The sequence below is a fragment of the Zonotrichia leucophrys genome, chromosome 1A (genome assembly GCF_028769735.1).
Source record: "Zonotrichia leucophrys gambelii isolate GWCS_2022_RI chromosome 1A, RI_Zleu_2.0, whole genome shotgun sequence".
NCBI lineage: Eukaryota > Metazoa > Chordata > Aves > Passeriformes > Passerellidae > Zonotrichia > Zonotrichia leucophrys.
Genome location: NC_088170.1, coordinates 4,353,164 through 4,380,832, shown reverse-complemented (window position 1 = coordinate 4,380,832; position 27,669 = coordinate 4,353,164). Strand labels below are relative to the sequence as shown.

At 48.6% G+C, this 27,669-nt stretch overlaps 2 protein-coding genes across 4 annotated transcripts in view; one reads left to right on the top strand and one right to left on the bottom strand.

Moving 5' to 3' along the window:
• The window catches only part of BCL2L13 (BCL2 like 13), a 39,180-nt gene extending 31,378 nt beyond the window's left edge, over positions 1-7,802 (top strand). The window contains exon 7 of the mRNA XM_064735742.1: positions 668-7,802. Within this exon, the coding sequence (XP_064591812.1) occupies positions 668-1,477 (810 nt within the window). The 3' untranslated portion in view covers positions 1,478-7,802. The remainder of the gene's footprint in view (positions 1-667) is intronic.
• On the bottom strand, positions 7,791-25,904 carry BID (BH3 interacting domain death agonist). Of its 3 annotated transcripts, none has more exons than XM_064735754.1 (7): positions 25,798-25,904; positions 15,745-15,853; positions 14,446-14,512; positions 12,456-12,642; positions 11,031-11,173; positions 10,042-10,245; positions 7,791-8,854 (listed from the first exon to the last, which is right to left on the bottom strand). In XM_064735754.1, the coding sequence occupies exons 3-7, from the start codon at positions 14,452-14,454 to the stop codon at positions 8,843-8,845; spliced, it is 555 nt and encodes a 184-aa protein (XP_064591824.1). In that variant the 5' UTR covers positions 14,455-14,512; positions 15,745-15,853; positions 25,798-25,904; the 3' UTR covers positions 7,791-8,842. The 3 variants fall into 3 exon arrangements, with proteins under 3 accessions (XP_064591824.1, XP_064591834.1, XP_064591841.1); XM_064735764.1 differs by lacking the exon at positions 25,798-25,904 and adding an exon at positions 25,648-25,757; XM_064735771.1 differs by lacking the exon at positions 25,798-25,904 and adding an exon at positions 24,742-24,762.
• Positions 25,905-27,669: the final 1,765 nt, after the last annotated feature.

Here is a 27,669-nt window from a genome sequence, read left to right as displayed (position 1 = left end):
GCTAAATAAAAGCAAGCAAGCCCTGTCACTATCTCTGGGTGTCTGTGCTTGGTTGCTTGTTTCAACTTCAGTTGTGTAGCCAAAGTTACGATGGCAGTTTTTGAAAGTGAACTCGTTGAAGAATAGCTAAAATTGTAGTAAAATGCTAGAGTCATTGTAGATACCAGCTTGTTGGTACAAAGTAGAAATTCAGGCTTCACATAGCACTGGAAATGGGATAAAATTAATATAAGAGGAACGCTGTTAGGTGAAAACAGACAAGCAATAGAGAGCACTTGCACAGAAAGGAGTGGGGAGTGAGTGGTATTCAGCTGGGATTGTTTTCTTGTGTTTGATTTCTTTTTCTTTGTTCTGTTGCAGTTTGGTTTCAGACTGTAGTGTCTTGTCAGCTTAATAATGACCATGTGGTGCGTTTTGGTGATGTCATGGTGATAAAGTCAGGGAAAGGAGGAGCTCCCAGCAAAGCTCATGTAAGGGGTTCCATTCTCTGCACACGCCAGCTGGAGCAGCTGGGTTCTGTAATCCCTACTGAAATGTAGGTCAGGCAGCTGCTGCTCCTGCAGAGGCCCTCTCATCTTTCTTCCAGCTCACCAAGTTTCCAGGTGTCCCGTCCAGAGGGAACGCTGAAGGAATCACTCACGTGTTGTGTCCTCCTTTTTGTTCGTAGGGAACAGTCTTCACTTTGGAATCCGAAGAGGAAGAGTATCCGGGGCTGATTGCAGAGGACAGCAATGACATCTACATCCTGACCAGTGACAACTCAGGGCAGGTGAGCCCCCCGGAGTCGCCCACAGTGACCACGTCGTGGCAGTCGGAGGGCCTGCCCGTGTCCCTGTCAGCCAGTCAGAGCTGGCACACGGAGAGCCTGCCAGTGTCCCTGGGACCCGAGTCCTGGCAGCAGGTGGCCATGGATCCTGAAGAGGTCAAAAGCCTGGACAGCAACGGAGGGGCTGAAGAGAGGAGTGAGAACAACTCTTCCAACTCTGACATTGTTCACGTGGAGAAGGAAGAGATACCAGAGGGGATTGAGGAAGCAGTGGTGCCAGCTGGTGCTGCAGAGACCATACAGGCAGCCTTTCCAGAAACCTCTGCTTCTTTACAGGAAATAAAACCTCCTGAAATTGCTGCTGCTGAAAAAGCACATCCCTCTGCACTTCTGCGTACAAAACAGGAGGAAAAGGGAAAAGCAGCTGAAGAGCTTGTTGAACCTGAAATCCCCGTGTTAAGTAAACCTGTCCCAAAGTTAGCCCCATCAGAAGAAAAGGCTGCACCAGAACCTGAGAAAATAGTGCTTCCAGGGGAAAAAAAAGCGGGGAAAGAGGGCCATTTGGAAGAAATAGAAGAGAAGTCCTCGGCTGCAGAGGAGAAGCCTATCCTGTTGCCAGAAGGGAAATCGATACTGCTGTACGGCGGGGCTGCCGCGGTCGCTATATTGGCCGTGGCAGTCGGAGTAGCGCTGGCGCTTAGGAAAAAGTAACGGAGCTCTCTGAGGAGGAGGGAGGAGAGAAGAGAGCACATCCAATTTTTGTAGTTGTGTTACCTAAAGGTTGAGCTGCCTGCTGTTTAATTGGACATTTGAGTAACTCAGTGGTGATGAGGTGAGGTTGTTCAATAAGCCTCCAGCTACGGACAATCATGTTTTTAGTAGAATCGGGGCGGGGACTGGTTTTTCGTGATTAAAGTACGGGGGTATTTTTAAAAAAAAAAACAAAAAAATCTGCAAATTTAAGAACTTAAAGTGCAGGTGCTGAAGAAAGGGGTGCTCATACTCTAGGAACTGGAACAAAAAATCCCCAGGGGAAGGGGAGAGCCAGCTGCTGCCAGCCCCTGGAGATTTTGGCTTCTCAGATTGACCGCTATTGCAGCTGTGCTGTCTTGTCACTTCCCGTTGTGCCCCCGAGCCCCTCCTAACAAACATTAGCAACCTGAGTCCTGTAGCGAGAGGCTGGTGTCCCTTTTGTCTCAGCTTCCTCTCAGGTACAGCACTGCTCCTCATAACCTTCCAGGTTCCTCCTAAGCCCCAGTGGGACAGTGCTTATTCTTACCTCTTGGCTCACACTGGTTTTGGCCCCTAACGTTTACTGGAGCCCCATCCTGTGAAGATGCTGCCTCTCTCTAGCTGTATTATCTCTGAGCATCCTGGTGTTGCTGGGGCAGAGGTGCTGCCCAGGAGGGTGGGAGGGACACTGCTGTTTGCTGGTTTGAGAATCCATTTGCTCTGCTCCTGCCCAGCCCACTTTACTGCAAACCCTTCAGTTACCAGAGGTACGAAATTGATGCTGGACACGGTGCCCTTGGGATCACTACTCTGATATCTGGGGTATATTCAGCAAAAATACAGCAAACCCATGTGGAAGCAAGGCCAGTGCCTCAAGTGCAATTCAGATATTAAATGCTCTGCTATCCTGTGTCACGCTGCAGTCTGCATTGTCTTTCCCAAGTTAAGCACAGAGTGTATTTAGCCCTAACTTGGTCTTGCCTGTGACAGCATCCCAGATATATAAAGCAATGGATTCTAATAACTGAGCAAAAGAGCATTAAACATCTCTATCTGCTTGTTCCTGACCTGGCCCAGAGTGCTGTTCAGTGCAACTTCTGCGACTGTGAATCTGTAATTACCTCAACTTACAGGTTCACCAATCATGAGCAATTAACTTTGGCAAAAAAAGGAAATCCCCCTTTCTGCAGTCACAACACTTGAGGTGTGTGTGGAGAGAAGCCTTTCAGGTATTGCCCTGCTCCTTAGTGGGATCCAGCTGCAAGTGTTCCTCCTTCAGCACATTGTGTGTCTGTCCTTGTCCAGCTGCAGCTCAGTGGGCAACACCTTGGGCTTCCCAGGCAGAACTGATGGATCTGAGGGTTGGTGCTGGCACTGTGGCTTAGACCAGATGGAGGAAGGTGAAAGGGAACTTGTGATAATGTAAAAAACAAAACATGAGCTTATGGGGAAGTCTTTGCAAAGCACAAAGACAAGGTACTTTTATTTCTAAATAACCATATCCTGATGAGCCTGTTTCTTAAGGGATCTCAGAATGAAGAGATCTTAGCATATTCTCTATCTTAGGATATTCTTGCTGCATTTTCCTATCCCAGGATGCTGGAAAGTTAGTCAGAATGTATCAGATTCTGAGGAATTATTTTTGTGTAAGCTTTTGTGAAATGGATTTTCTAGAAAACTTATTGGGTTTTGAACTGTGTGTGTGTGAAGCTGACTATTAAGAGGAAGGGTTGTGTGTATACTGCAGCTGTGGACTGAACTTGGAGCTCTGGAGTTCTGGACTGTACTGTTGATCATTGATTGCTCTTCTTCCATGTATAAAACATAGCAAGTTGGCCTTATCAGAAAAAAGAACCCCAAATCTTTTATCACATTTCAAAATGGAATTGACTTTTTTTTTGCCATTTTCTGGTGCCCTGCTGGTACTTATTGCTGTGCTGTGTCCCAGAAGGGGTCATTGGGACCTCCTCATGCCACAGGGGCTCTCTGGTGTCTGCCTCCCCACCAGGGCAGTTCCCCTCCTGGCCCCTTGCAGGGGCTTCCCTACGTGGAGGAGAGGTCTCTTCATCTCCATCTGTCACAGACATGCAGGAACAGCTTTGCTTCATTTCACATGTTGTGTTTATCAGGGATTGGCACAGTCTCTGAGGTGGCAAGGGTGGATTATTGCTTGGTCAGGTTGGGGCAGGGCTGCCCCTCTCTGTGCTTTGCTGAAGGCTTTGGGTTCCTCTCTGGGCACAAACTGTTCTTAACCCACATGCCCTCCTTCCTGAAGGCAGTGAAGCTGCTTTTGGTACGGCCCCACCTCTAGGCACCCAGGATACTCTGAGGCAGAGATGGAGTCTGAGGACACTCTGGATAATTTGTGTATCAATGAGGGAGGGTGGAACTGGTGTAATTAATCTTCCCTGTGGATGGGGTTGTTTCAGTAGTAGTGTGGAGATGGGTAGAGGACAAACAAGAATAAATCCAAGCTGGCAAGGGAAGAAGTTAAAAACTTTCTGCCACAAGGAGCCCAGTGGGGCATGAAATAAAAAGCATCCACGCACAGCAGTGTGAAGGTGGCAGCAGTGGTAAGGAAAAGAAATGACTGTCAGGCATTTCCGTGGTCAGGCAGAAGTCTTGAGTATCTGTGTGTTGCTGCATTTCATGGAGCATCAGTTGCACTGTGTTTTGCTTACTTGGTCCTTTGTTTATAATGTTCTTTTCCTTCTGGGGTCTTTTAGATTTGGCAAATCAGTGAGAATTTGAACTGACCACATGTTCAAAAAATTGATTGTATGAGTCTGTTTCCTCTGGGAGCACTCCACTAGTTTAAAAGGTCAACTGTGGGGTAGAATTCTGCAGAGTTTGGAGTCCTGTGGTCAGAGCTGGGCCAGGCCTTGTGGAAGGCACCAAAGGGGGGTAAGCTCACATGGCAGTGTTCCTACAGACCTGAGTGAGAGGCTGCTCTGTTAAGAGGTGAGAATTAGAAAATGGAAGTTTTCTTCCCCCATCTTCAAGTATATTACAGTAACCTTAAACTGTAGGCTCCAGTTACCCTGGAAGGTGTGATGCAGCCTCTCCTTAGTGGATCTCTCCTAGCTGGCAGAGGGGAGGCAGGAGCTATACACTTGCAAAAGGGCATATAGAATTACTTCCACTTGTGTTGCTCAACCCCTTCTCAGAAGTGCCTCAATATCTCTCCTCTAGTGGCCTGTACTTTAACAAAATATCTACCTTAGACCCATTCTGTCTTCAATTTATCCTTAGCATACCCTAAAGCTGAGATGCTAAAACAGCAGAGGGCTGGATCTGTGAAAAAAGTTGGAAATACTTAGGGAACTGCAGTGGGCAGCATGCTCAATAAGGAGCTGTCAAGGGAAAGGCTTTCAAGGTAAGGTGCAACTTAATTCAGCTGTGCTTAATTCTAAGCTCTGCTTAGCTGGGCATTGTGGGAGCTGGGCAAGGACTTTCTTCAGCTGGCACTGCAGGAACAAGAGGCTGAGAGCAAAGGCAGAATTGCTGTGTTGCCCAAAAGCCCAAAGTGCAGATGAGGGCCCTGTCCCAGCCAGCTGCAGCTCCTGTGTGCTGGGTGGAGCCTGGTGGGCTCCTGAGGCCCCTGAGCTGTGGGGCAAGTCAGCACTGCAGGAATCCATCCTTGCTGTTTGTGAGGGCTTCGTTTTCACTCTGGCTGTGCTCAGGCAGCTGCAGCTCAAGTGCCAGGTGGAAGCTGCAGTGCTGAGTGCTCTTACACCGGACAAGTTTTGCTGCCAGAATCCCATTTCCTTTCTTACCCCTGATCACAGCTAGGCTAAAATGTTGGACTGGATTTTTAAACTAATCAATGCTTTCTAGTGGTCACAAATGAAAAGTTTAATTAGTACTTAACAAGAAAGCTGCTAAAGTTTGGTCTTCTTTCATTTTAATGATTGTAGAAGATGAAATAATATGAGGTTATAAACCTTCCCTATATTCAATGTCAGTTACAGGGTTATGGCAGTACTGGCAAAGCCCTAGTAAAGTAGATATTGCTGTTCTGGGAAAAACTAGAAATGCTTCTGGCTTTGCAGTCACTAAGCCAGAGCAAGTTCCTGTTAGTTTCAGAGTGTAATTACTAGAACCTTTTGTTGTGAAATGGGGGACTGGGTGGAGAGATGCACGTGGCTGGCCCAGCTGTGATGCCTACAGGCAGCAGAAAGCCCAGGGTTTAGTAGAATGTCATATTCTGTGCTCTGTGTCTGCTCTTGTTGGAGCTCAAGGGGAGAAAATGTTTCCCAGTGAAAAATTCCTGGTTAGTATCTTTATTGATGATCTGGATGAAGACAATGAGTTTAACATCAGCAGATTTGCAGAGGACACCAAGTTGGGTGCAAGTGTTTGTTTGCTGGAGGGGAGGAGAGCTCTGGGAGGGCCCTGCACAGGCTGGATCCATAAGCTGAGTTCAGTGTTAGGAGGTTCAACAAAACCAAGTGCCAGGTCCTGCACTTTGGGCACAACCCCTGCAGTGCTGCAGGCTGGGGACAGAGTGGCTGGACAGTGGCCAGGCAGGAAGGGACCTGGGTTGTGACTGACAGCAGCTGAACATGAGCCAGCAGAGTGCCCATGTGGGCAGGAAGGCCAGTGATGGCTCCTGGCCTGGCTCAGGAATGGTGTGGGCAGGAGCAGGGCAGGGATTCTGCCCCTGCCCTCAGCACTGATGAGGGCACAGCTCCAGGGCTGTGCCCAGTCCTGGCCCCTCAGCTCAGGAGCGATGCTGAGGGGCTGGAGTGAGTCCAGAGAAGGCAGCAAGGCTGGTGAGGGGTCTGGAACACAAATCCTGCAAGGAGCAGCTGAGGGAGCTGGGAGAGCTCAGCCTGGAGAGGAGGAGGCTCAGGGCAGACCTGGTCACTCACAAGTACCTGAAAGGAGGGAGGAGCCAGGAGGGGTCAGGCTCTTCTCCAAGGCAACAGCAGCAGGTCAGGATGACACAGCCTTAAGCTGTGCCAGGGGAGGTTTAGTTTGGACATTGGGAAGTTCTTCACAAAAAGGGTGATTGGACATTGGAATGGGCTGCAGGGAGCTAGTGGAGTCACCATTCCTGGAGGTGTTTCAGTAAAGACTGGATGTGGCACTCAGTGCCATGGTCTGGTTGGCAAGGTGGTGTTTGGTCATGGACTGGAGTCAGTCTCAAAGGTCTTTTGCAAACCAGGTGATTCTGTGAAACATGGAGGGGTGTGAGGCACAATATCTGCTCTACCTAATGAGGGCAAAAGCTGTGCCTTGGACTGCTTAATTTCAGCATCAGGAAGGTTGCAAGAACAGTATTACTTTGACTTAACAGATGTACCTGTGCTTAAGAGTGCAAGCTGTGTATTGCCATAACAAAACAAAAAAGGAAGGGGGGGTGTTTATAAAATTTAAGCTAGCACTGCTTGACTCAGGTAGACAAGCTCTCAGGCCCAGAGGGAGCAGGTCTAGGCAACAGAATTCAGTTTGTGCCTGGTACCTGTCCAGGACTTGGCTTGGAAGGGGCAGTAGTGTTAAGTCCAGAGGAACCACAACACATCACTCAGCTCCACCTGGTTAAGTTAAATAATTTTGTAACTTTTTTTTTTCTACTTAGAGCTGACCTTCTCTCAGTCTCTTGGGTAGGCTGACTTGCTTCCTCCAAGCTAGAGGTCTGTGGTGATGCTGTAGAAGTGGGGGAACTCCTGTTGGCTTCCAGTGGAAGCTGCTTTTGATCTCCCTGCAGTATCTGCAGGGCAGGCAAAGGACATTATCAATGTGGACACAACAAACTGCAGAGGATGCATCTTACTGCTGTACCCTTAGGGGCTTTGCCCTCAGTTTTAACTTGCAGGATAAGCTTTTATTCAACTGTAAACCTAAAAACCCACTCAGACCAAAAGAATGCCACTTGGTTTGTTAAGTAGTAAAGACTAATGGGACTGACTCTGAAGCTGCAGGTTAGGGGATCTCTTCTGCTGGGTGCAAGCAGATAGTGACAGACTTGCAGGGGTTTTGGATTCTGTTCTCAAGAGGCCTGCCTGGGGGAAGAGACCCTGACTGGTCCTCAGGTCACCCATTATCCCAGGAACTCGTCACACTGCTGTTCATTCCAACGTGCAAGTGCAGCCCTCGGGGGAAAACTGTCGAAAGCTTCTTGTGCCATTTGGTTAATAAAAGTGTTTCCACCTTGACAAGAAAGTTCTTTCCAGCTTCATTGTTCAATATTCAGTTCAAGTGAAGGGGTATGTACATTTTTTCCTCTGCTAATGGGACACTGCTGTAAGACCATGCCCCCAGGTTGCACTTTAATAAATGGTACAGTTTTCAAAAACAATGTGTAGACTACTTCTGTGCTTCCACTCTCCCCGTTTTAGTGCAGGCACCAGAAGAAAAGGTGGTTTTACTTACAGGAAATTTGATTATTCAAGGCACAGGGACAGGACTAGAGTGCCTCTACTGCTGGCAGCTGCATCAGAAGCCATGGTGAATTAGAAGAATGCCATGAGTACTTGCACAAAAAATTTTCAGGTGGAGACTGAAAGTCTGCAGAGCTGTAGTGGCCATCAGAAATGACAATTTTATTTAAGTTAAAAAACCCTATAAAATATTTACATACTTGAAAAAATCCTGAGGCAGCTGGATCACAGGTGACACATTTGTCACCTTATCTGATTAGGTATCAAACAACCTGAGTCCAAGTTTGTTCAGCCTGAGATTACAAAATATATTCAGGTTGCATTGTCAAAAAACTTTCCCTGTGCCTACTCCACCCTTTTCTTTATATTTTTTTCTGTCAGTTTTATTTTTCAAGGAAACAGAGGAGGATGGTGATTGATACTGAAGGTATCCTGGTGTCACCCTTCTCTGGGCACACCCCACCGTGGACTTCAGGGATCTGTTCCCTCTTGCTTCCAGCTTCTTATCAAGATAAACCTGATTCCCACCCACCCCTGCTGATGAACCACCCATTCCATAGCCTGAGGCCTTCCTGGGAACATTCAGCATGGCTCAGCTGCAGGAGCAGGGCTGGGAAGTGAATAACTAAAGCAAAATCCTACAGCTGCTTAGAAAAACCACAGAGGACAGGCCCTGTGCCCACTGGGCCTGTGGAGGCACAAGATAGGCTCTGCACAAAATCTGCTGCTAAATTAAAAAATATTGTGAAAGGAAAGAGGCAGACACTACTCCCTACAGGTACTGGCAGAGCTGGCAGGCAGCTCACACTACTATTACTGCTGTGCTAGTCTACAAAAGCCTATCTATGAAGCCCTGCCATCCTTTTCACAGCTGTATTTCAAAAGTTAGCATAAATAGAGTCATCTTCATCCAGCAGAGAAAGTCTTCAGTAATGTGCATGCTGAAGGCCTGGAGAGCTCACTCACCCAGCTGGAGGGAGAGAAACAGAAGGGGCATTATGAACAGCAGCAGGGTTCTTCTGCCATGCCAAGCCCTGCCCTGTGCCCGCCCAGGGCAGCTCCAGCGTGCACCAACACTGCCACCTGCCGTGCTCCTTCCTGCCCGTGGGGACAATGAGGGACAGCCCTGGGGCAGCTCCAGCGTGCACCAACACTGCCACCTGCCGTGCTCCTTCCTGCCCGTGGGGACAGTGAGGGACAGCCCCGGGGCAGCTCCAGCGTGCAGCAACGCTGCCACCTGCCGTGCTCCTTCCTGCCCGTGGGGACAATGAGGGACAGCCCCGGGGCAGCTCCAGCGTGCACCAACACTGCCACCTGCCGTGCTCCTTCCTGCCCGTGCCAGCAGCGGGGACACAGCCATGGGGACAGCCCCAGGGCCAGCTCCAGCCCTCGGTGGTGCCAGCCAGCAGGGGCAGCAGCACGGGCCAGTCTCACACAAGTGACATGTCTGGCACAACTCAGCACGCTGGAGCCAAAGTGAGTGAAGGGAAGGGCAGAGTTGAAGGACACGGCACAGTGACACCGTGCCCAGGGTGAGGCAAAGTGACAGGGTGAGCCAGCCCAGCTGCAGGGTGCTGCCAACGCTGTCCCTGGCAAGGCTGCAGTGCAGGAGTGTCCCTGCCTCTGCCCAAGTGCCAACAGAGAACAAGAACAGATTTGACTATTTCTCATTGCTAGTGTTAATTCTCAAGAGCAATTCCTTTCCCCTTCCAGCTCTCCCAAGCTCTGGGGAGCTGAGGAAGACAAGAGCAGAGAGCTCAGGGTCAAGACACTGGGGAAATGCAGCCAGTAGAGCTCAGGTCAGGCTTTTTTTTCCCCGAGGGAATGAAAGAATCATTAACCAGAATGCTACTGGTAGAGCTCCCTGAGGAGTTTGCAAGAGGAGAGGAGCAGTCACAGCTCTCTCTCTGCCTGACAGAACAAATGCACTCTGTTCACTGGCTGCTCTGAGGGGGAGGGCAAGCAGATGTGACATGACCCCCTGAAGCACACTCATTGCCAGAGCTCTGCAGGGACTGACTCTGCCTTCTGGCCCAACCTCCAGAGCACTACAGGGAAAGCAGCAGGCAGTGCAGAGCTAGGCCACCCCTCAGGGAATAACCCAGGACAGCCCAAAGGCTGGCTGTGACTCCCACAGGGCTGTCTGACAGCACTCACCATATCAACAATGTAGTTGTGGAACTGCCGGTTCATGTAGTTCACAGTGGTGTCGAAGACACGGCGCAGAAGGGAGGGCACTGTATTCACAATTTTCTTAGTCAAGACCATTGCTAGCACCAACATGGCCTTCTCCCGCTCCATGTCTGAGGGGATGGCTTGCATGAGCTCTCCCACCACCCTGGACATGTGCCGGGTTATCTCCTGTGTGGGAGGAAGAGAGGGATCTCAGTGCCACAGCAAGGGCTCTCAGCATGCCAGGTCTGTGCCAATACCTGCTTGCAACACCCCAGGGTCTGCTCCCCTTCCTCCCAGCCATGGCAGCCAGCTGTGACATAAAAAACACCCCCAAAAAACTATAGCTCTTGATCCAGATGTAGATCTAATGCTTGGATAGCCTTCCTTTTCCTTTTTAACACAAGAGACCTCAAACTCCACTTCCCTTGCACAGCAGCAAGGCATGTTAGATGCTGGGCCAACTGCATCTAGGAAGGGGCCTAAACCCACGGCTACTCCCAACACTGTGCCTATGAGCACACTCACAGCATCAGAAAAGGGTCTCATGACTTGCTGTCTCTTCAGTGCTCAGTAACAAGCACAAGTTAAGCCCCTGTCACTAACCTGCTCCATTTTTACCCATGTGATGGTCAGCAGATACACAGGACTTGGCACCAAAGTGTAAAGATCTTAAATACCAAAACTAAGCCTTAGCCAGACTATTCATTTTCCAAGGTAAGCCGTGGGGCCATCAAAAGAAGGACAAAATACCTCAAAGTCAGTCCCTTTCCACAATCACCATTTCATCATCTGCAGAAAGGAGATGAGCCCAAGGAACCCAATTTACACTTTAACTTCTGCCACAGAACCATCTCTAACAAATCTTCAAAGGTAAATGTTTGGGATTAATTTTCAGATGCCTTCAAAGTCACAGCAGGAAGGATGCAGAATATTTAAAAGGAGAAGTGCTTATCAGGTTGCTTTTCACTCACCTCATTAGACAGATTCTCATTCAAAAAATGCTGCACTAGGCCATTTACTACTCTTTCTTGGATTTCTCTATCAAACTGGTCTCCAATCTCAGCAAGCTGAGCAGCAATGACCCGGAGAACCTCTTCATTTGTTGGAGCCAACCCTGCCAACACAAAAAACAGAATTTAGTTCACAGGCTGTAGTCAGACCAGGTTCAGTACAGGTCACAGCATTTTGCTAATATTCATTAGCAACCTCCTTCCCACCCCTGAGTGTATTCATGACAGGTCTGAGCACAGTTTCTTTATGTGTATATGTACCCAGGTTGCTTACAAGAAATTGTGGCAAACAGGGGTTTGTATCTGTAGTTTAGGTAAAATGCAGCCTCACCCTGCCCAAAAAAATCATTGCAGGGCATGTTAGAACATCTCCAACCAAAATCTGAACAAGACAGTTACTGCCAACATCCTCCCCAGAAAGGGGAATTGAGAAGCTCTGCAACACATTGAAGGTCTTTTTCAACCTAATTATTCTAGACTTTAAGTGACTTGTCAGGACTTGTCTCTTAAGCCCCACCTAAAATACAGGACCTAAAATACAGCACCTTAAAGAATAGTTGGAGTTGGAAGAGACCTTGAAAGGCCATCTCATCCAGACTCCCTGCAATAAGCAGGGATATCTTCAGCTAGATTAGACTGCTCAAAGCCCAGCCAAACTGACCTTGAATGTTTCCAGGGGTGGGGCACCCATCACCTCTTTGGGCAACTGTGCCAGTGTTTTACCACCTCATTGTAAAAATCTTCCTTACATCTAGTCTGAATCTGTCCTTTTTCAGCTGAGAACCTTACACCTTGTCCTACCTGCTTGTGGCATGAGACCTATGCCAATTGGTGTGAGAGGGCTATTTCCTGTGGCAGTTCCTCCTCACCCTGCTTCAGCTGAGGTCAATGTGCCAGCTGACACACCCTGGGCAAGGGGCAGCAGCCACGCTGCAGATGGCTAGCAAAGCAGGAACAGGACCAGAAGCTACTTGAGGAACAGTTTTCACCAGACTGGTAGAGCAGAAAGGGATTTACCCAGTACCAGAACTCAAGTTGTTCCAAGATCCTAGCCCAAGTATTGACACCACCTGAGGAGCAGAGTGAGGCCTAACTTTAACTGCTTACTATCACACTCCTTGAGGGCAGCTATCACCAGCAGCAGCTTTGTGCCTTGTTCTGGTGTACTGCAGACAAAACCCAGTGACAGGTGCTCAAGAAATCCAGGGAGAGAGAAAGTGCTAAGCACTAAGTGTTAAACTCCCAACCCGCAGCCACACAGTGAAGCTTCCCAATAGAGAAAACATTACTCCTCTGAAACAGACAATAAATACAAACAAAGATAGGAAATGTGTAAAGAAAACCACCATGTTCAGAGACACGTGGGATGGAGCAAAGCTTGCTCACCTACGTCACCATTCCGGAAGTGGCCACTGCGATTGCCATCGGTCTGCACCTCATCGTCATCGCTCCCTTGGCACAACATGATCTGCTGGCTTTGCAGGGAATGCAGCTGCTCCTTGAACTTGCAGTCAGAGGATACATCCAGGAAGCTGAACAGCAATGCATGCTCCATCTGAAGAGGTCCATTGATCTGAAGCATAAGGAGATCACTGTTCAAGCCATGCCTAGAAAACGTCCCGCTCAGAGCATCCAGGCATGCAGTGTTTGCCAACCCTGACACGTCTCTGTGGCCTCCTCTGGGCACAGCATCAGCCAGGGGCTCCACAGGGCCTCAGCAAAGGCAGACTGACTCCTGGCTGTGGACACACACAGGACTGTCCCATGGGGAATGACAGAAGGCTCTGCTCTTACAAAGTGGTGTTGGAAGCCCAGCTCACCTCCTCCTCACCTTTCCAGCTGTGGCAATGGCAGCAACCCCAATCTGGGTTCCTCTTTTGAAACAGGTGTGAGCTCACAAAACCCATCCATTCCCCTTACTCAGACACCTCTGTTTGGAAGGGTTTTACCCTGTGTTTGGGAACTGGGCATTCTACTTGCTGTGCATAAAGAAGGCAGGAGCTCCCCACTTCCATGTAATCAGAGCAGAGCAGTAACAAGGTGGGAAATAGAGATAAGAGCATAAGGCTGCAAAAACCCCAAGGAACCTCAACCAGCTCCATAATAAACCTGTTTAGCTCCTCACAGAGACCCAAGCAGCTGCTCACAAGAAAAGTGACATGAGATGGCAGATCAGAGTCACCTCCAGTGGCACGTTCACCCCCAGTAAATGGGCACATGTGTCTCCATGGCCACACAACCTGCAGCCTTCAAGCAAGGCAGCACACAGTGCCCAAATTAATTAGGTTCAGGAGGTCCATGAGGCAGGCAGACTGATGGGAGCAAGAGGCCACACTGGAACCCCCAGCCTCATAACCAACTAAGGCCTCCAGAAAACCAGGAGACTCTCCAAAAATTTTAGTTAAATAAATAAGAGAGTAGGATATGATATAAGTACAGAAATAAATAAAGAAAGAAAACCTTTACTCTGGTATGCAGATGGTCTGCCTGTAAGTAAATACTTAGGCCTGATTTTATTTAGGGAGAAGAAAAATAGTTAAAGAATGGTTTGTTATGCTGACAATATGCAACCAGGACGAACTTGGTAACTGAAAGGGAATTTTGGGGAGTGGAACCTTGCAAAACCTAACATGACCATATCTGACTGGGCAAACAAAAGGAGGAACAAAGTCAACAAAAGGCAGGGTTCAGAAATGGAAACAAATGGAAAATAAAGGATATGATCAGTCAGAGATGAAGAGAAGGCACACCTTCCATGGTCTGAGCATGCCTGTTTGCAGACAGTAGTGCAGGTCACCTGGTGGCAATCCCCTTCAACTGCCTGCTGGGCTGCTCACTGGGTTTATCACTGATACTTTTAAAATCATATTGTGCTCAAAAGGCTTTGCAGAGGGCAGAGTAGGGGATTAGAACTGTATCCTAAAATCAGCTGGGCTGGGGGAGGTTGACAGACATTTCAGTTACAGTTCACTGTGTAAGATTTAAGTGTGCTAAGTAACAGCATTAATAGTGTTGAACCTCACAAAAAGCAATGCAATGCACTGATCACAGGGCTGTGCCCATTCCTTTATTAGTTCAGCAGTTTGTAGCTTTATCGATGAACATTGTAGTCTCTTACATAGCTACATCTCCAGCTTGCAGCCCCAAGGGGCAGTGTCACACTGAGAGCTGCAGGGAAGCAGCTTGCAGCCTCACTGGTTCCATCCACTTCCTTGTATTCAGAGCAGTGCCAGGAACACTGCAGAAATTCTGGGAAATTCAAGAAGGACACCAGCCAACACTGAGACTTATCCCCTTCAAAGCATCTCAGGACAAGTGTACCAGAGAAACCACTGCACACTGTGAACAGCTGAATTCAGACATGTTGGACTCTAACCTGCTCCATAATGGATTCAGGGACAGCAGCTCCTGTCACCCTCTGCTTCAGACCAGAAATCCTCGTCCTGTGAAAGAGTAAGAAAGAAAAGTGTGAAAGGAAAAAAATTCCCATAAATCCACATCTTGCAGCTGCACTTGTGTCTGGCCATGTCTCATAGTCAATGTCCCTTTTAGTGATGCATAGCCCTATTTCTGGAGAGAGCTGCCCATCACACACCATCAGTCATGAAAAAGGGCTGAGGAAACTACAACTGAGAATGAGAGGCACAAATCTCCTTCCTGCCATAGAGCAGGGTGATCAGAGAGGAACTCCTGAGCACCTCCTGGGAGCAGGTGAGCTGACAGGTCTGCATGCACAGCAGAATATTCTGAAATGAAAATCCCAGCTGACACTGCTGTACATCCACAGGGCCTTGAGGGTGCCTCTCCCCACCCTCCGTGCAAGAGATCCACATGGAAACTCAGGCTCATTTCAATACTTCCCAACAAATACCATGATGGGGAAGGTTGGATCAAGTGCCAGCAGAGGCTTCCAGCCAGGAGTGCAACTCTGCAAAGCCTCCAGGGAGGCTAGCTAGGAGGCAGGGAGAGAGCAGGACAGAGCCCAAGGGAAGAGGCGCCCAGCAAGGGAGGGCACAGGGGAGCCTCCCTCTCTCCCTCACAAAGGGGAGATGCAGGAGCACAGTGCTCCCTCCTCATCCTGCCAGGAGCAGCTGGGGGTGGCTCAGAACCTTGCATTTGGTGCCTTGGACACACAGTCCCACACAGCTGCACACACAAATCTCTGGCTCAGCTCCTGATGAGCAGGGCCTGGCTGAAAGTGGGCACTGCCTCCCTACCAAGCCTTCTTCACCCAGAGCAACAACCTGGTTGTTGTGCAGGCACTTCTAAACCAAAAATGGGCAAGGAACCCAAGCACAAGGCCTGCTAACCATCAAAGATCTGGGCTAGTGATAAATGACGATTTCCCAGCAATCCTGCACATCTGTGTTTCAAATAACTAAGCATGCTGGTAGAAAAGAGGGAAGTGAAAGCAGAAAGAAATTCAAACTCTGAAGCAAAGCAGAGTCATATTTCAAGAGATCATGAATCTCCCAACTTTTCAAAGGCTCTTAGAGGTCCAAGACCAAAACACAATCTGCAATGTCTGAAACACACAGCAGCCCCCAGGAAGCCTCTTAACCATGAGCTCTTCTTTTCATGAAATTATGTCAGACTAAGAGCTACAACACAGGCTTATCCCTTGCTGCTTTGCATTTTCCTCTGTTCCATTCAAATCCCTATTGCTGCTACTCACCTCTGCCCTAAGGAGCGTTCTGGCTGGGGAGAGTCCTCTGTCCTGTTCTTTGGCACCTGCAGGGGCTCTGAAACAGGTCAGGGTGACTTCTCTTCTGGGCTTGACTTTGCTGCAAGAGACACAGACGTTAATTCAGCTTTGAGAACTCAAAACAGAGCACTGAGATTAAGAGGAAAGGGGGGGTTTAGAATTAAGTCTGTGGCAGGACTTTGGCTTTGTGCAAACTCCTCAGGAGTTGTCCACACAAGCAATATTTCTGTAGTTCTGTGTAGATACAGACACTCCTCAGGCCAAGTCCACAAAAATAGAGACATTAAAAAAGTCACCCACCATAGCTGCAAATAGCAATTTTGTCTACTCCTGCACATGAGATAAAGCAAACACACAAACAGAACAATGAAAAGTTCCACCACACTCCAAAGTACTAATATGGCAAAAAAATGAAGACAAGGGAGCCTGAACACAACTTCAGAAACTGAATTTCCTAAAGCAAAGATTGACCACCCATGCAGTGAATGACTCTGAAGGCAATACCTGCCCTCAGCTAAGAAAATTCTGCTTGGGTGGTCAAAAACACACCAGAGAAGAGGAAAAAGGATTTCTCTCCACCCCCAAATGGCTTCCTACTTCTACAATACACGGTAAATTATTTTTAATTTTAGTTAACTAGTAATTACAGGAACCTCAAGTTTTGCATAACTACTTTGAATCAATGCAAAGGGCTTCTTCAATACTCATGAAGTTCCTGCTGAGAAGTCAAATTCCTTAAAGGAATCTCAAAAAATTTAAAAAAACCCACCAAAAACAGTCAAATGTAATCATGCTGATATCATCCAAAATTTTTAATCATTAAGACTTTGGAATCCTGGTAGTTCTAGATTCAGATTGAGACTGTTTCTGGTGGAGGGACAAAGGTTACCTTATATTGGGTAAAAAGAATCTTTAGTTGGAGAAGGAGATAAGACTGATAAAGGGTACAAACACCATCTGCACTCAGATTCAGAGTCAAACTAGAACATTTGTTAAGGTTGCTTTAGGACTGCTGAAATCCTGCAATGAATTTTTACAGAATATGGTATTTTAATTGAAACAACAACTAATTTTAATACATTGTTCATTTTTTACTTCAATTCACTCATTAGACAAATGAACTTTGTGAGGAGCTCATATTTCTTTGTGAGAAATGAGCTGCTTCTGAGAAATCACTAAATGCCTTGAAGTGTTCAACACATAAGAGTACAACCAGTTTTTTAGACTACAACCTGTTCTTTCTCTCTTTCTTAGAAAAACAATGAAGGGGGTACTTTAACCACTTAAATCAGTTCTACAGAATCAATGTAGGGCATGTTCATTCCAACTCAACACTGCATGGGATGCAGGACTGTGGGAGAGGCTTATGGCAAGAAAACAATTACAGCTGGGGAAGCACATCCACCAGCAGCCTGTCAGTGCAGTAGGAAAGCCCTCATTCCACCCACACACAGTTCTTACCAGTGAATTCTGGGGTTTTTCACCAGTGAACTCTGTGGATGCTTCTTCCAAGGCAATCCCAGCTCTTTAGATGGGCTGAGCACACCCGAGGGATGGGACTGACTGCTCTCCAGCCACACAGCTCCTTCAGGTCTGGTGTCCCATCTTCTGTTTCTCCCTCTCCTCCCCAAGTTACACCATCCTTTAAACCTCACAAGGAACTCACCAGAGGAGCTTTTCCCATGTGCAGCCCAGCAATGAGGGCTGGCATCACTAGAGGCAAGGGCAGGCAGGGCCAGAAGCCCCTGACTCCAGGGCAAGGAGAGATGGCACTGCAGTTCACAGGGTGGAAAAGAGGGAGAAGCAGCGACTACAGGCAACTGGCACTCCATGCCTCTGTCCCACCTCAAGCAGTGAGGGCTAATCCAAAGGAAAAGCCTCACACACTGTGTAACACCATGGTTTCCTGCTGGGGGAACTCCCCACAGCTCTCAGGGCTGCCACAACAGCAGCAGGGCCCAGAATCCCTGCAGCAGTGCTGAGCCACCCTACAAATCAGTTTTCATCTCCACACTTGTGCTTCAAGACAGCTCAGAAAAGCAGCCACCCCACAAACAGTGCCTCTGCTACCATCACTTCCCCTCAGATTGCTCCCAGCTCAGCCTGGAGTTACTATTTCAGCTCCAGCAGACATGTCTGTCACAAAAACACTGCTTTCAGCAGGGAAGGCACAGGCCTGCACAGACTGACTCCTTTCATGTCTGGACTATGGGCCAATGGAGCTATTGTGTGAGCTGTCAAGATGTTTATGTCTCATGTTTGAGTTAGGAGCAATTAAAATCTCCAGAAACCACAATAAAGCATCAGTCACTGCAAAGTTAAAAACTTCCAGTTTGAGCATTGCTTTCACTTGAGTGGCAGCTGAAAGGTGAGAATTTGGGTGTTGCTGGCAGGATGACATCATTATTGGAAGAAGTAAAACAGTGATTATTTCTCCCTTCCAGGGCCTGGTGGCACTTCCTGTCCTTTAGGCAGATATTTCACTGCTGAGCTACAGAGCCAGGGCATCGTTTTACAGGCAGGGAAACCAAGTATTTGCTATGTCCTGACACTTTAAATCCATATATCAAACCATAACCACTCAATTTTACTGTCCTCATGAGAACCTGCCACAGGCACAACTACTTTACATATCCAGTCATTACTGGAAAATAAAGAAAGAGAAACAGCACCACAGACTTAGGAAGTTCCTTACTTGAGTATATTCTGAGCTGTGCCACTGTTTGTCTGCAGCACTTAGGTCAGGAGAGTGTAAGCAAATACCACATCACAGAGCCCAAAATCACCAAAAGCAATGCTCCACTTCCAGCCCATAAACCCAACAGGAACTAAACAGCCCAGGGAAGGCACCTTGCTGGTGTGCCAAAGCAACAGCACTGAGTAAATAGGATGTTATCACCACCACAGGAAACCTGCCCCCATTGCTCCTTGCCCTGCAAATGACTTGCCAGCATGTACCAGTGTCCAGAATCCCAGGATTTTGCCTCATTTGAGACTCACCCCTAAAGCAGAATTTGCTTCTGGGCTCTGGAAAGAGAAGCAGCGTGGTGGGAGGACAGAGACATTGCCATGTGGAAGCCAGGGGAAGGATGGGCTCAACAAGAGCCTCTGGCCATGTGTGGATGCTCACACACACACAGCTGTGAAACTAAAGGATGGTTTGGTACATCTGGTTAACACCAAAGCCATTGGTTGGAGAGTGTCAGGACTTTCCACAGGGAACACTGCTTCCAAACCAAGGGTATTTTGACTTAGAGAAGATGCAACATCAAGAGCTTGTCTGGGAAGTGGCAAAACTGACAAGCCATGAGGAGCATTCTTGGGGACAGCAGCAGCTCAGTGGCCCAGAGCAGGACACACCTCCTGCCCCAGTCACTTGTCATTTCTTTGCTTGGCTCTTGGGAGGAATGCCCTGTTAATCAGGAATCATGAGACTACTTAAAATCCAACCAGGACAACCTCTGCCTTAGCTGGGGCATTTTTACTTTTGATTCTTTAGCACAGAATTATCATCTCAGCCTGGACACCAAGCACTCTCAGCTGTGTATTTTGGCTTAGAAATACATTTCACTCTTCGTTTAAAGGGTTTTTCTTCTTTGGAAGAAAAAGTTTATTAGAGACAATTCTAAAAAGAAGTTCTCAGCAGGCTTTTTTGATAGAAATTTATGTAAGTTTCTGAAGAAATTTATGTAATTTTCTTCTGTCTTTTCACAATGACGTGAATTGCAGCAATCTTCCAATTATCAGTACTTTGACTTCTTAGGAAGAAAAACACCCAAATCCCTCATCAAAACCACCCTTCTCATTAGGCTCAAAAAGCTCTGGTGACCAGCCCACGCAGCACATGAATGAGTAAGAAGGAGCACTGCCATATTATTAATGCTCTTTACAAACCAGGTAGGCAGGAACTTTCCAGCAGCGTGGTTTCTGTACTGGAGCAGTGACAGAGGCAGCACAACAACATTTTCATTCTTCAGCAGCCAGCCCACAGACACAGCTGGGCTTGAACTGAGTCAGCAGGAAGCCAGCAGCTGGAATTGGAATTCAGCTGACTACAGCTGGACCCAAACAGAATTTCCACAGGTTTTGGGCACAGCCAAGCCTAAGAGGCAAGGGCAGGACTTGGATCTTGGCTGGCAAAGTGCAGGCAGATGCTTGGATCTGGCACTGGGCTGTGTTTTCCCCTCTGTGTTGAGCAAGGGAACTCCAGCCTGGTAAGCTCCTCCTGCTCTCCATCCCCTCAGTAAGGCCAGGGAAATATTTCTGTCTCTGCTTGGGACCTGGCTGGGGGGAGCAGAGCAAACCCTGATGGAAAAGCACCATCACCACTAGCACACAAGCCTGCAGCTCTTACAGGGCTGGCTTCCTGTTCAAAGTGTAACTATTGCAGCCCAGCAGCTGCAACAGAGCCCTGCTAGAATGGCACAGTGCATGAATGTACAAGCAGTCCTTATGTTTGCCCCTTGGAAATGATGGAAAAGCAGGAGGCACTGAGGAATCACAGTTCCGGTGTTTGGACATTATCAAGGAAGGACAAACAGACAGAGGGCAGGCAGTACTGGGACAAACTCCAGCCATCACTGGTGATGTGCAAGTGATGGTGTCCAGCCAGGGAAATGCAAGACTTGCTCCTGGATTTAGAGCATGCCCCAGCTGGGCCATGGGCACTGCACCCTTGCAAAGCTGTTTTTACACCTGAGCAGTGACAAAGTGCCCAGATCCTGCAGCAGACACAGCCCCAGCGCCTGATTCATGTTTGAGTCATGTTGGGAAGAAAACAATGACACACAAATACTTCAAAAAACTGAAGTTTCTGTTTCCTGAAGTTGTTTAGCTTTGCCATGCAAAGTCAGCACTGTCCCCCTCTCTCCTTTCTGCAGAACAACATTTCAGCAGCTCCCTGCCTAGCTGAAACAAGGGTGCTGGTGCAACAGCCAGGATTGTACTCATGGAGCTGCTCAGCAATGATTCAGTGCACTGGACAATTTACTGTCAAGGGAATTCTCACAGCTGGTATTCACCAGAATGACTTCAGTGGAGCCTGCTCACCCTCTCAGGCTCTGAACATTCAGCATAAAAACATCCAAAGCATTTCTAAGAAAGCAGCACAAAGACAAATCTTCACAGCTGCACGCTCATGTGCTCTGACAGCATCCACAACCCTGTGTGTCAATATTTGACATCTTCCCCAGAAGATGAAAATGAATTTTCAGCAGGCTCCCTTCCTCCTAAACATCAAGTGTATCAGAGATGTAAACCTCTCTTACGTGCCTCAGCTTTATGAAACAACTGTGCCCCAGCAGAGACAGCCAGAGATGATCCCCAGAAGGAAAGTCTGGCACAGATCCTTTGATTCCCTTCTCCCACTGTGCTGCACTGCAACCTCCACTCCCACCATGACTGTTAAACTGATGAAGCCAGTACAAAAATAGTTTTTAAAAAGTAATCACAATAATCTTGAAGGAATCTCTTATGACAGGAGCCCAGAAATCTTCAACAATCTTAAAAAGAAAGTTGTGCATCAAACCAGGCAGCCAAAAATAACTCCAAGCAGCATTCACACTGTGATCAAAGCTGTTTGACAGCAGCAGCTCATACACTGTCAGCATAAAAGAAAGCATCATCTCTTTTAAACACCTTTCTCAATGATACAGAGCTAAGAAGATACTCATTCTCAAAGAAATGCTGCAGGAGCATTTGGGAACTGTGACAGGAAAATTGCAAACTGCAAATTCCTGCCTGCAGGAGTACACTCTCCTAGTGCCAGGCAAGCAGGAGATGCCTCAGCACCTACAGGCTCTCTTAGCTGTAGTCTATAGACACAGTGAGAAAACACATGACTGTGCATGAAACAAAGCAAGACCATTTCACTTTCAGTTCTACCTTAGGAGGAATAGGCTGATGTTGAAACACAGGAAGAGCTCACAAAGCCAAAATACAGCAACTGCTGATCTAAGGGGATTTGTTTCACGTGGCTGCCAACCCAAAGGTGTTACAGCAATTACACTGAACAGCCAGAAGCTACACTTACCAAGGGACACACGGGAACTTTAAAGATGAAGGAAATAGTCCAGAATATTTGAGAGGCCTGGGTATTGCCCATTCTATAAACAGCAGTAAGAGCACTAGAAACTGGCCAAAGGTCACAGCAACAGCATTTCACCAGGAAAGAGCAGGTTTGCAGCCATTTAAACAAGAATGCAACATCTGTGTGTGCCATGACTGCACACACACCCTGCTCCCCTGCTGATAGCTCAGAGAAGCTGAATAAAAGCTCTGAGAGTTTACAGGAAAGTGGGGAGCAAGCTACTGAGGCAGGAGGAGTTCAGAGCCACAGTGGCACTGTCCTCTCATGGCAGAAAGAGCAGAATGCCCACAATGCATGAAGGGCTACAGCCCCTTCCTGATGTTTGATGTTTACCAGCAAGGGCAGCCCAGGCAGAGCCCACTGTGCCAAGCAGTGCCATGCTGGTGCAGGGACACAGGGACAGCAGCAGGCTGGAGCCAGAGCAGGAGCCACCAAGAGCCCAGGGCAGCGCTAACAAGGCTCCCAGTACGGGGCTACTCAAGGGGAGGGGCTGAAGGACTCTTGGAGCAGCCCTTGCCAAGAAAGGTGTGAGAGAGGCATCAACACAGCCCTGTGCTCTGCATGGACAGGAGGAATCCCTGCCATCCCACCCAGGTGCAAGGAGGTGCCTCATCCACACCACTGGCAGCTCCACAGAGCCCTGCTCTCTGCCCAGCATGGATGAGGAAACAGCAGGATGCCAGGACATGGTTCACTACAGACATCTGGTACAAATCAAGGCAGAAGCTTAACAGATTGCTACCAAACCGAAGGAATGACACTGGGCACTGTGTGACTCAACACTTCCATGTTTTATCCCTCCTTTCCCTATATCCTTCTTGTCAGGGTCAAAAAAAATCAGACTTGTAAAACCCTTGAGGAAGGGACCCCCTCCCCCATGCACATACCATAATCATAACTCATCAGCTTTAGTTAAAGCTAAACTCAGCACCCTGCAACCTCTTCCAACCCCAAGCAAAGGCATCCAAAACTAAAAGGGGCTCGGACCTCCAAGAGTTTTGCATGTTTGGCTAAGCCATGAGCTCCACTCGGTAATTAGAAATACTTTCATGTACTTGGCTTTGCAAGGTACACAGATGTGCAGGTAAGTCCAGCCCCCAAAACTCTGTAATCTGGCACAGACAAAAAGCCACAGCATGCCAAGGAAAAAAGGAGAAGGCAGCTCCTTGAGAAAAAAAGGAAACAACCCAAAAAAACCAACCCAAAATCGACAGTAAATGGTGCTCTTTCACTCATGTAGGAACTGCTAAGCACAGAAAATGAAACCTGCCCATCTGCACGCAATTCCCCTCAGCACAGAAACCACAGACCAGGCTGGCTCTTTCCTGCTGGGGAGTTTGTGCCCAGAGGCCACAGGAGCTGCCTTATCAAGGAACCAACATCTCAAGGCTGCTCCTGCACAGCCACACCAGCACTCCTTGCACCAGGCACAAACCTGTCCAGAGTTACCAGAGACAGCCCTTTCTCCCCCTGCCTGACTTCCAAGCACCAGGCTGCCCCAGGAAGGGCTCCAAAGGTGGCAGTCACTGGATTTGTGTGTCTGCATTTTCATTCTATTACAGAAAAAAAAACCAACTCTGTTTGATCTGTCAGCTCCTCAGGCTCCTGCTGAGTGTGGATGACTCCTGTCACCCCGTTGCACAGGAAAAGTACAATTTAGGGGAACATGGCATAAATGACCTCGGGTGAGAGTGTTCAGTGAATACACACACTCTCCATCTAAATCCCTAATTATATATCACAGTTCTTACAGGTTCAGGATCTAACAGAAATCCAGGTTTGCACAGGCACTGGTGGAGTGCTGTGCACTGTTCTGCTGCCTGTGCACAGTGAGAAACTGAGCTGAACTCACAGCCTCAGCTGGCCTAATCTGGTCTTAAGAACCCAACAAAACCACCTAACCAAAAATCAGGCACATTTTTTCTTCTCAAATTCAGTAAATGTCACCAGATGCAAACAAGAAGGTGCTGATAAATCAGAAGGGGGAGTTTGTCACACCAGCCTTTCTCGCTACAGGGCAGCCTATCCACAGGTTTACAATCAGCTGTTACACTCTGCATATGTAAAATAGAAGTGTTTCACCTCAGCAGGTCCCTAAGCCCTGCCAGTTCCCTCTAATGAAAGACAAGAGACCTAGAAAGGAAGACAAGAAAATGGGAAGAGACAGGCTGCAGAAATCCAAGGGAATAACAGGTTACTGGAATGCTACTTTTCATACAATGCATTCCTCCAGTGTTTTTGTGTAACACCAGTGGCACAGAAGAGATCTCCAAAAATGGGTGTTGAAAGTTATCCTAAAGACACGGAACAGCACTAAAGTTATGTAAAGAGGTTACAAAAGAGAGGAAAAAAAAACCCACACAGAAAACCCCTTCTTTTTAAATAACACCTTTTAAGATGTTATGCTTCCACAGGCAGGTGAAAACAGTTTCAGTCTGATTAGTGACAAGAAGTTATAACAGAACAAAAACCACTCTTCCCCACAGGTGGACTTTTGCAAAAAGTCCTTTACCAAAAAAACCAAACCAAAACAAAACCTTCAGAAACAATTTCCTGTCGGGGAACCACTTTGCTCTTTCCCCCACCAAACACTTTAACCGTTTTGCACAGATAACAAGTATCCCATGACAAGATTATGGCCCAGATACTCCAAGAGCCATAAAGAAAAGTGCACCATTTCTGAAATAAGCACTGACTTCCTGAATGAACACTTAATGATTTAAATAACTCTGAGGCACTATGCCTTTTTTTTTATTATTAAAGCTACAAAATATTGTCATTTGAAAGAGAGAAGAACATCCCCCCTTAGCCAACCGCAGCAGTTTCATAGCCAGTGTCACTCCAAGGTAGAGAGACCATCACCAAAGCATGGAGCTTACAGAAATACACTTCTAAGGAAGGAAACCTGCTCACTCCCTTGCACTTGACACACACTGCGCAGTCCCCGGCTCCAGCCTTCCCTCAGCCCGAACCGACACACCCGAGTGTCACCGGGAACGTGAGCGCTGCTCACGGCGAACAAAGGGCCGGGCAAGGCGCTCGCCACCTCCACGGGCAGCCAGACACCCACAGCTCGGGGAAGGCAAGGAGCAGCGAGAAGAGCAATGCTGAAGAGCTGAACTGACTCATCTGTGCAAGTCACCTGCTCTTCCTTTTAAACACGTTAGGTTAGCGCTATTATTAGAAAACCTTGCCTTGCTGGAGGTGCCACTCCCACGTCCCTCGGCTGCGGGAAGGCTGAGGGGCCGCCGCCACACGATTAACTCTTTGCACTGCCCGGCCAATACCGCTCGTGTCTGACAACCAGAAACCGAGGGCGAGATGCTGCAATTCACCACGCAGTGCAAAGGCAAAGAGAACTTTGTGTGGTTTTAGGAAATACCACCTAGTGGGAGGGAGGCCGGTCCGCCACAGAAGCAGGGACGAGGGGAGGCGCGGAGCGGCCGGACCCCGCCGGGGGAAGCAGCGGAGGGGCCGGGGTCGATGGCAGGGCAGGGGGGCGAGGAGGGACGAGCGGGACAGAGGGAGCAACCGAGCAGGAAAAGGAGCAAAGAAACAACCGCACCGCAGAAACGCAAGGCGGGATTCCGCGGGCAGAAAGGAACCGGGAGAGGGGCCGGGAGGCAGAGGAGTTTCCAGCAGCCAGACGAAAAAGCAGAACGCGCACACGGAGCCCCGCAGGGTCTCTTCACACGCCAGATTTGGGGGGCTGCGAGCTGCAGCCGGCACCTCCAGTCCCGGCGCTGATGCCCCGCGGCCCAGGAGCCAGCGGGCCCGGCACTCACCCCGAGCCCGCCACGGCCACTGGGGCCGCGCAGCGCCGAGTCTCCGAGCGCGGCCGGGACGCCGCCCATGCACAGCCCGCGAGCTTCCCGCCCGACGCGGTGCCGCCGCCGAACCGCTCCCGCGGCTGGGCAGCCACATGTAATACTCACCGGACCCGAAGCGCGGCTGCAGCACCGCGCCTGCCGCTTCCGATTTTGAGCGCGCTGCCGGGCCGGACCGGCCCCGCCCCGGGAAGGCGGGCAGGCGCGGCGGGCGGGGGACGGGCGGCGGGGCGGGAAGGCGCGGCGCGCGGCACGCGCTCCTGAGGGCCCGGCCCAACGGCCGCGGGGCTGAGGGCGTGAGGGCCGGCGGGGGCCCAGGAGCCGCCCGATCCGCGCTCCGCCACAGTTCTCCCGACCGCGATCCTCGCGCTGGAGTTCTGATCGGTCCCGACCTGGTGCCGCTTGGCCAAAGGCTCCTCGTACGCCATCTACAGCCATTTCTCTCCCCGCCATATAAACGCAGACTTTCGTTTAAGATCGTTTTATAGGCATAAAATCACAGAGCTACAGGAGCAATTATGTTGGAAAAGACCTCTGAGGTCATCGGCTCCAACTTGTGACCAGACACCGCCTTGCCAACATGGCACTGAGTGCCACATCCAGTATTAAACACCTGCAGGGACGGTGGCTCCACCAGCCCATTCCAATCTAATCACCTTCCTGTGAATAAATGATTCCCCATGTCCAACCCAAAGCTCCCCTGGTGCAGTTTAGGGCTTTGTGCTCTCATTCTGTCACTTGCTGCTTGAGAGAACAGGAGAGCCCCCACCTTGCTACAACCTCCTTTCAAGTGTAGTAATACAGCCCCACTTCAACAAATTACTACTTAATACAGCCTTACAGTTCAATGTAGTTCTGTTTAGAGTAATGCTTACCTAGCATTCAGTACAGGTGTCCTTCCTGACGCAGTTTCCTTCCAAAAGTGCCCAGTCACGGTGCCAGTGCCATGCTCAGGCTTTGGACAGCCTCACAAAGTGTGCCGGGGTGCCTGACCTTAGGGCGCTTTTTAAAGTCTGGGATTCTATGAAACAGAGCCAATTCTGATTCATGTTTGAGTCACGTTGGCTTTCCGTTGGGAAGAACACAATGGCACACAAATATGTAAATTTCAGGGAACTGAAGAGAAGTTTTTGTTTCCTGTTGGTTTGTCCTGAAAAGTCAGCACCGCCCCAAGCAGCATTGTGCCCCTCTCTCCTTTCTGCCCAAAGTGTGCTTGTTTATTTGAGAAATCACTGTGTTTTTTTTTATATTCGTTTGTTTCTGGTATCTGAGTATATATTTATACAGAACATGTGAATAACCAAAGAGATGTTATCTCTTGCTTACAGAAAGGCATGTGATTTCTGCATCTGAGAAATGCACCACACACTCAGCAGGTTAAGAAATACTAGTTTATCCACTTTCCTGCTACCCACAGGCATAATAGCCCTTTTTCCAGAGCTGGTTTCTGGAGCAGAGTTGGGTTTTTTTGTTTGTTTTCTTTTTTTTTGTTTTGGTTTTTTTTTGTTCCTTATTTTGAGTGCTTGTAAAAAGATGCAGGCTAAAGAAGGAGGCAACTCCTCATCATATCCCTCAAGTAATATTTATAAGATGAAGCATGAGGCTCCTTCTTCCCTGTGGCTCCAGGAGGAGATGCAGCCCCATGCCAGCACTGTTGCTTTCACCCCCTACAGGGTCATTTTTCTGCTAACTGCTCCATTACTGCTGATGCTTAGGATTTCAAGCAGGACTCAGAACCTGCTGGAGTTCTTAAGAGATGTGTGGCCAGGTAGAATCCTTACAGGATTAGGTATTCATTCTCCAGTATGTGTGACTTAAACATGCAGTTGCTGATTGCTGTCACAGCACTGATGGTGAGGACTCTTCAAAAAAACCCTATAAAACATGAGGGAAGCCAGAAAGGCAGGGGGTTGGAGGAGTGACTCCCACAGTTATTTTTCCGGACAAGTTACATTCATTGTCTTTAGCCAGGCCGAGTAC

Coding starts and splice junctions, on each gene's coding strand:
- BID (XM_064735754.1), bottom strand. Junction 11,174..12,455: donor CTTCCGGAATGGTGACGTAG/GTGAGCAAGCTT, acceptor TTGTGTTGGCAG/GGTTGGCTCCAACAAATGAA. Junction 10,246..11,030: donor ATGAGAATCTGTCTAATGAG/GTGAGTGAAAAG, acceptor CCTCCCACACAG/GAGATAACCCGGCACATGTC.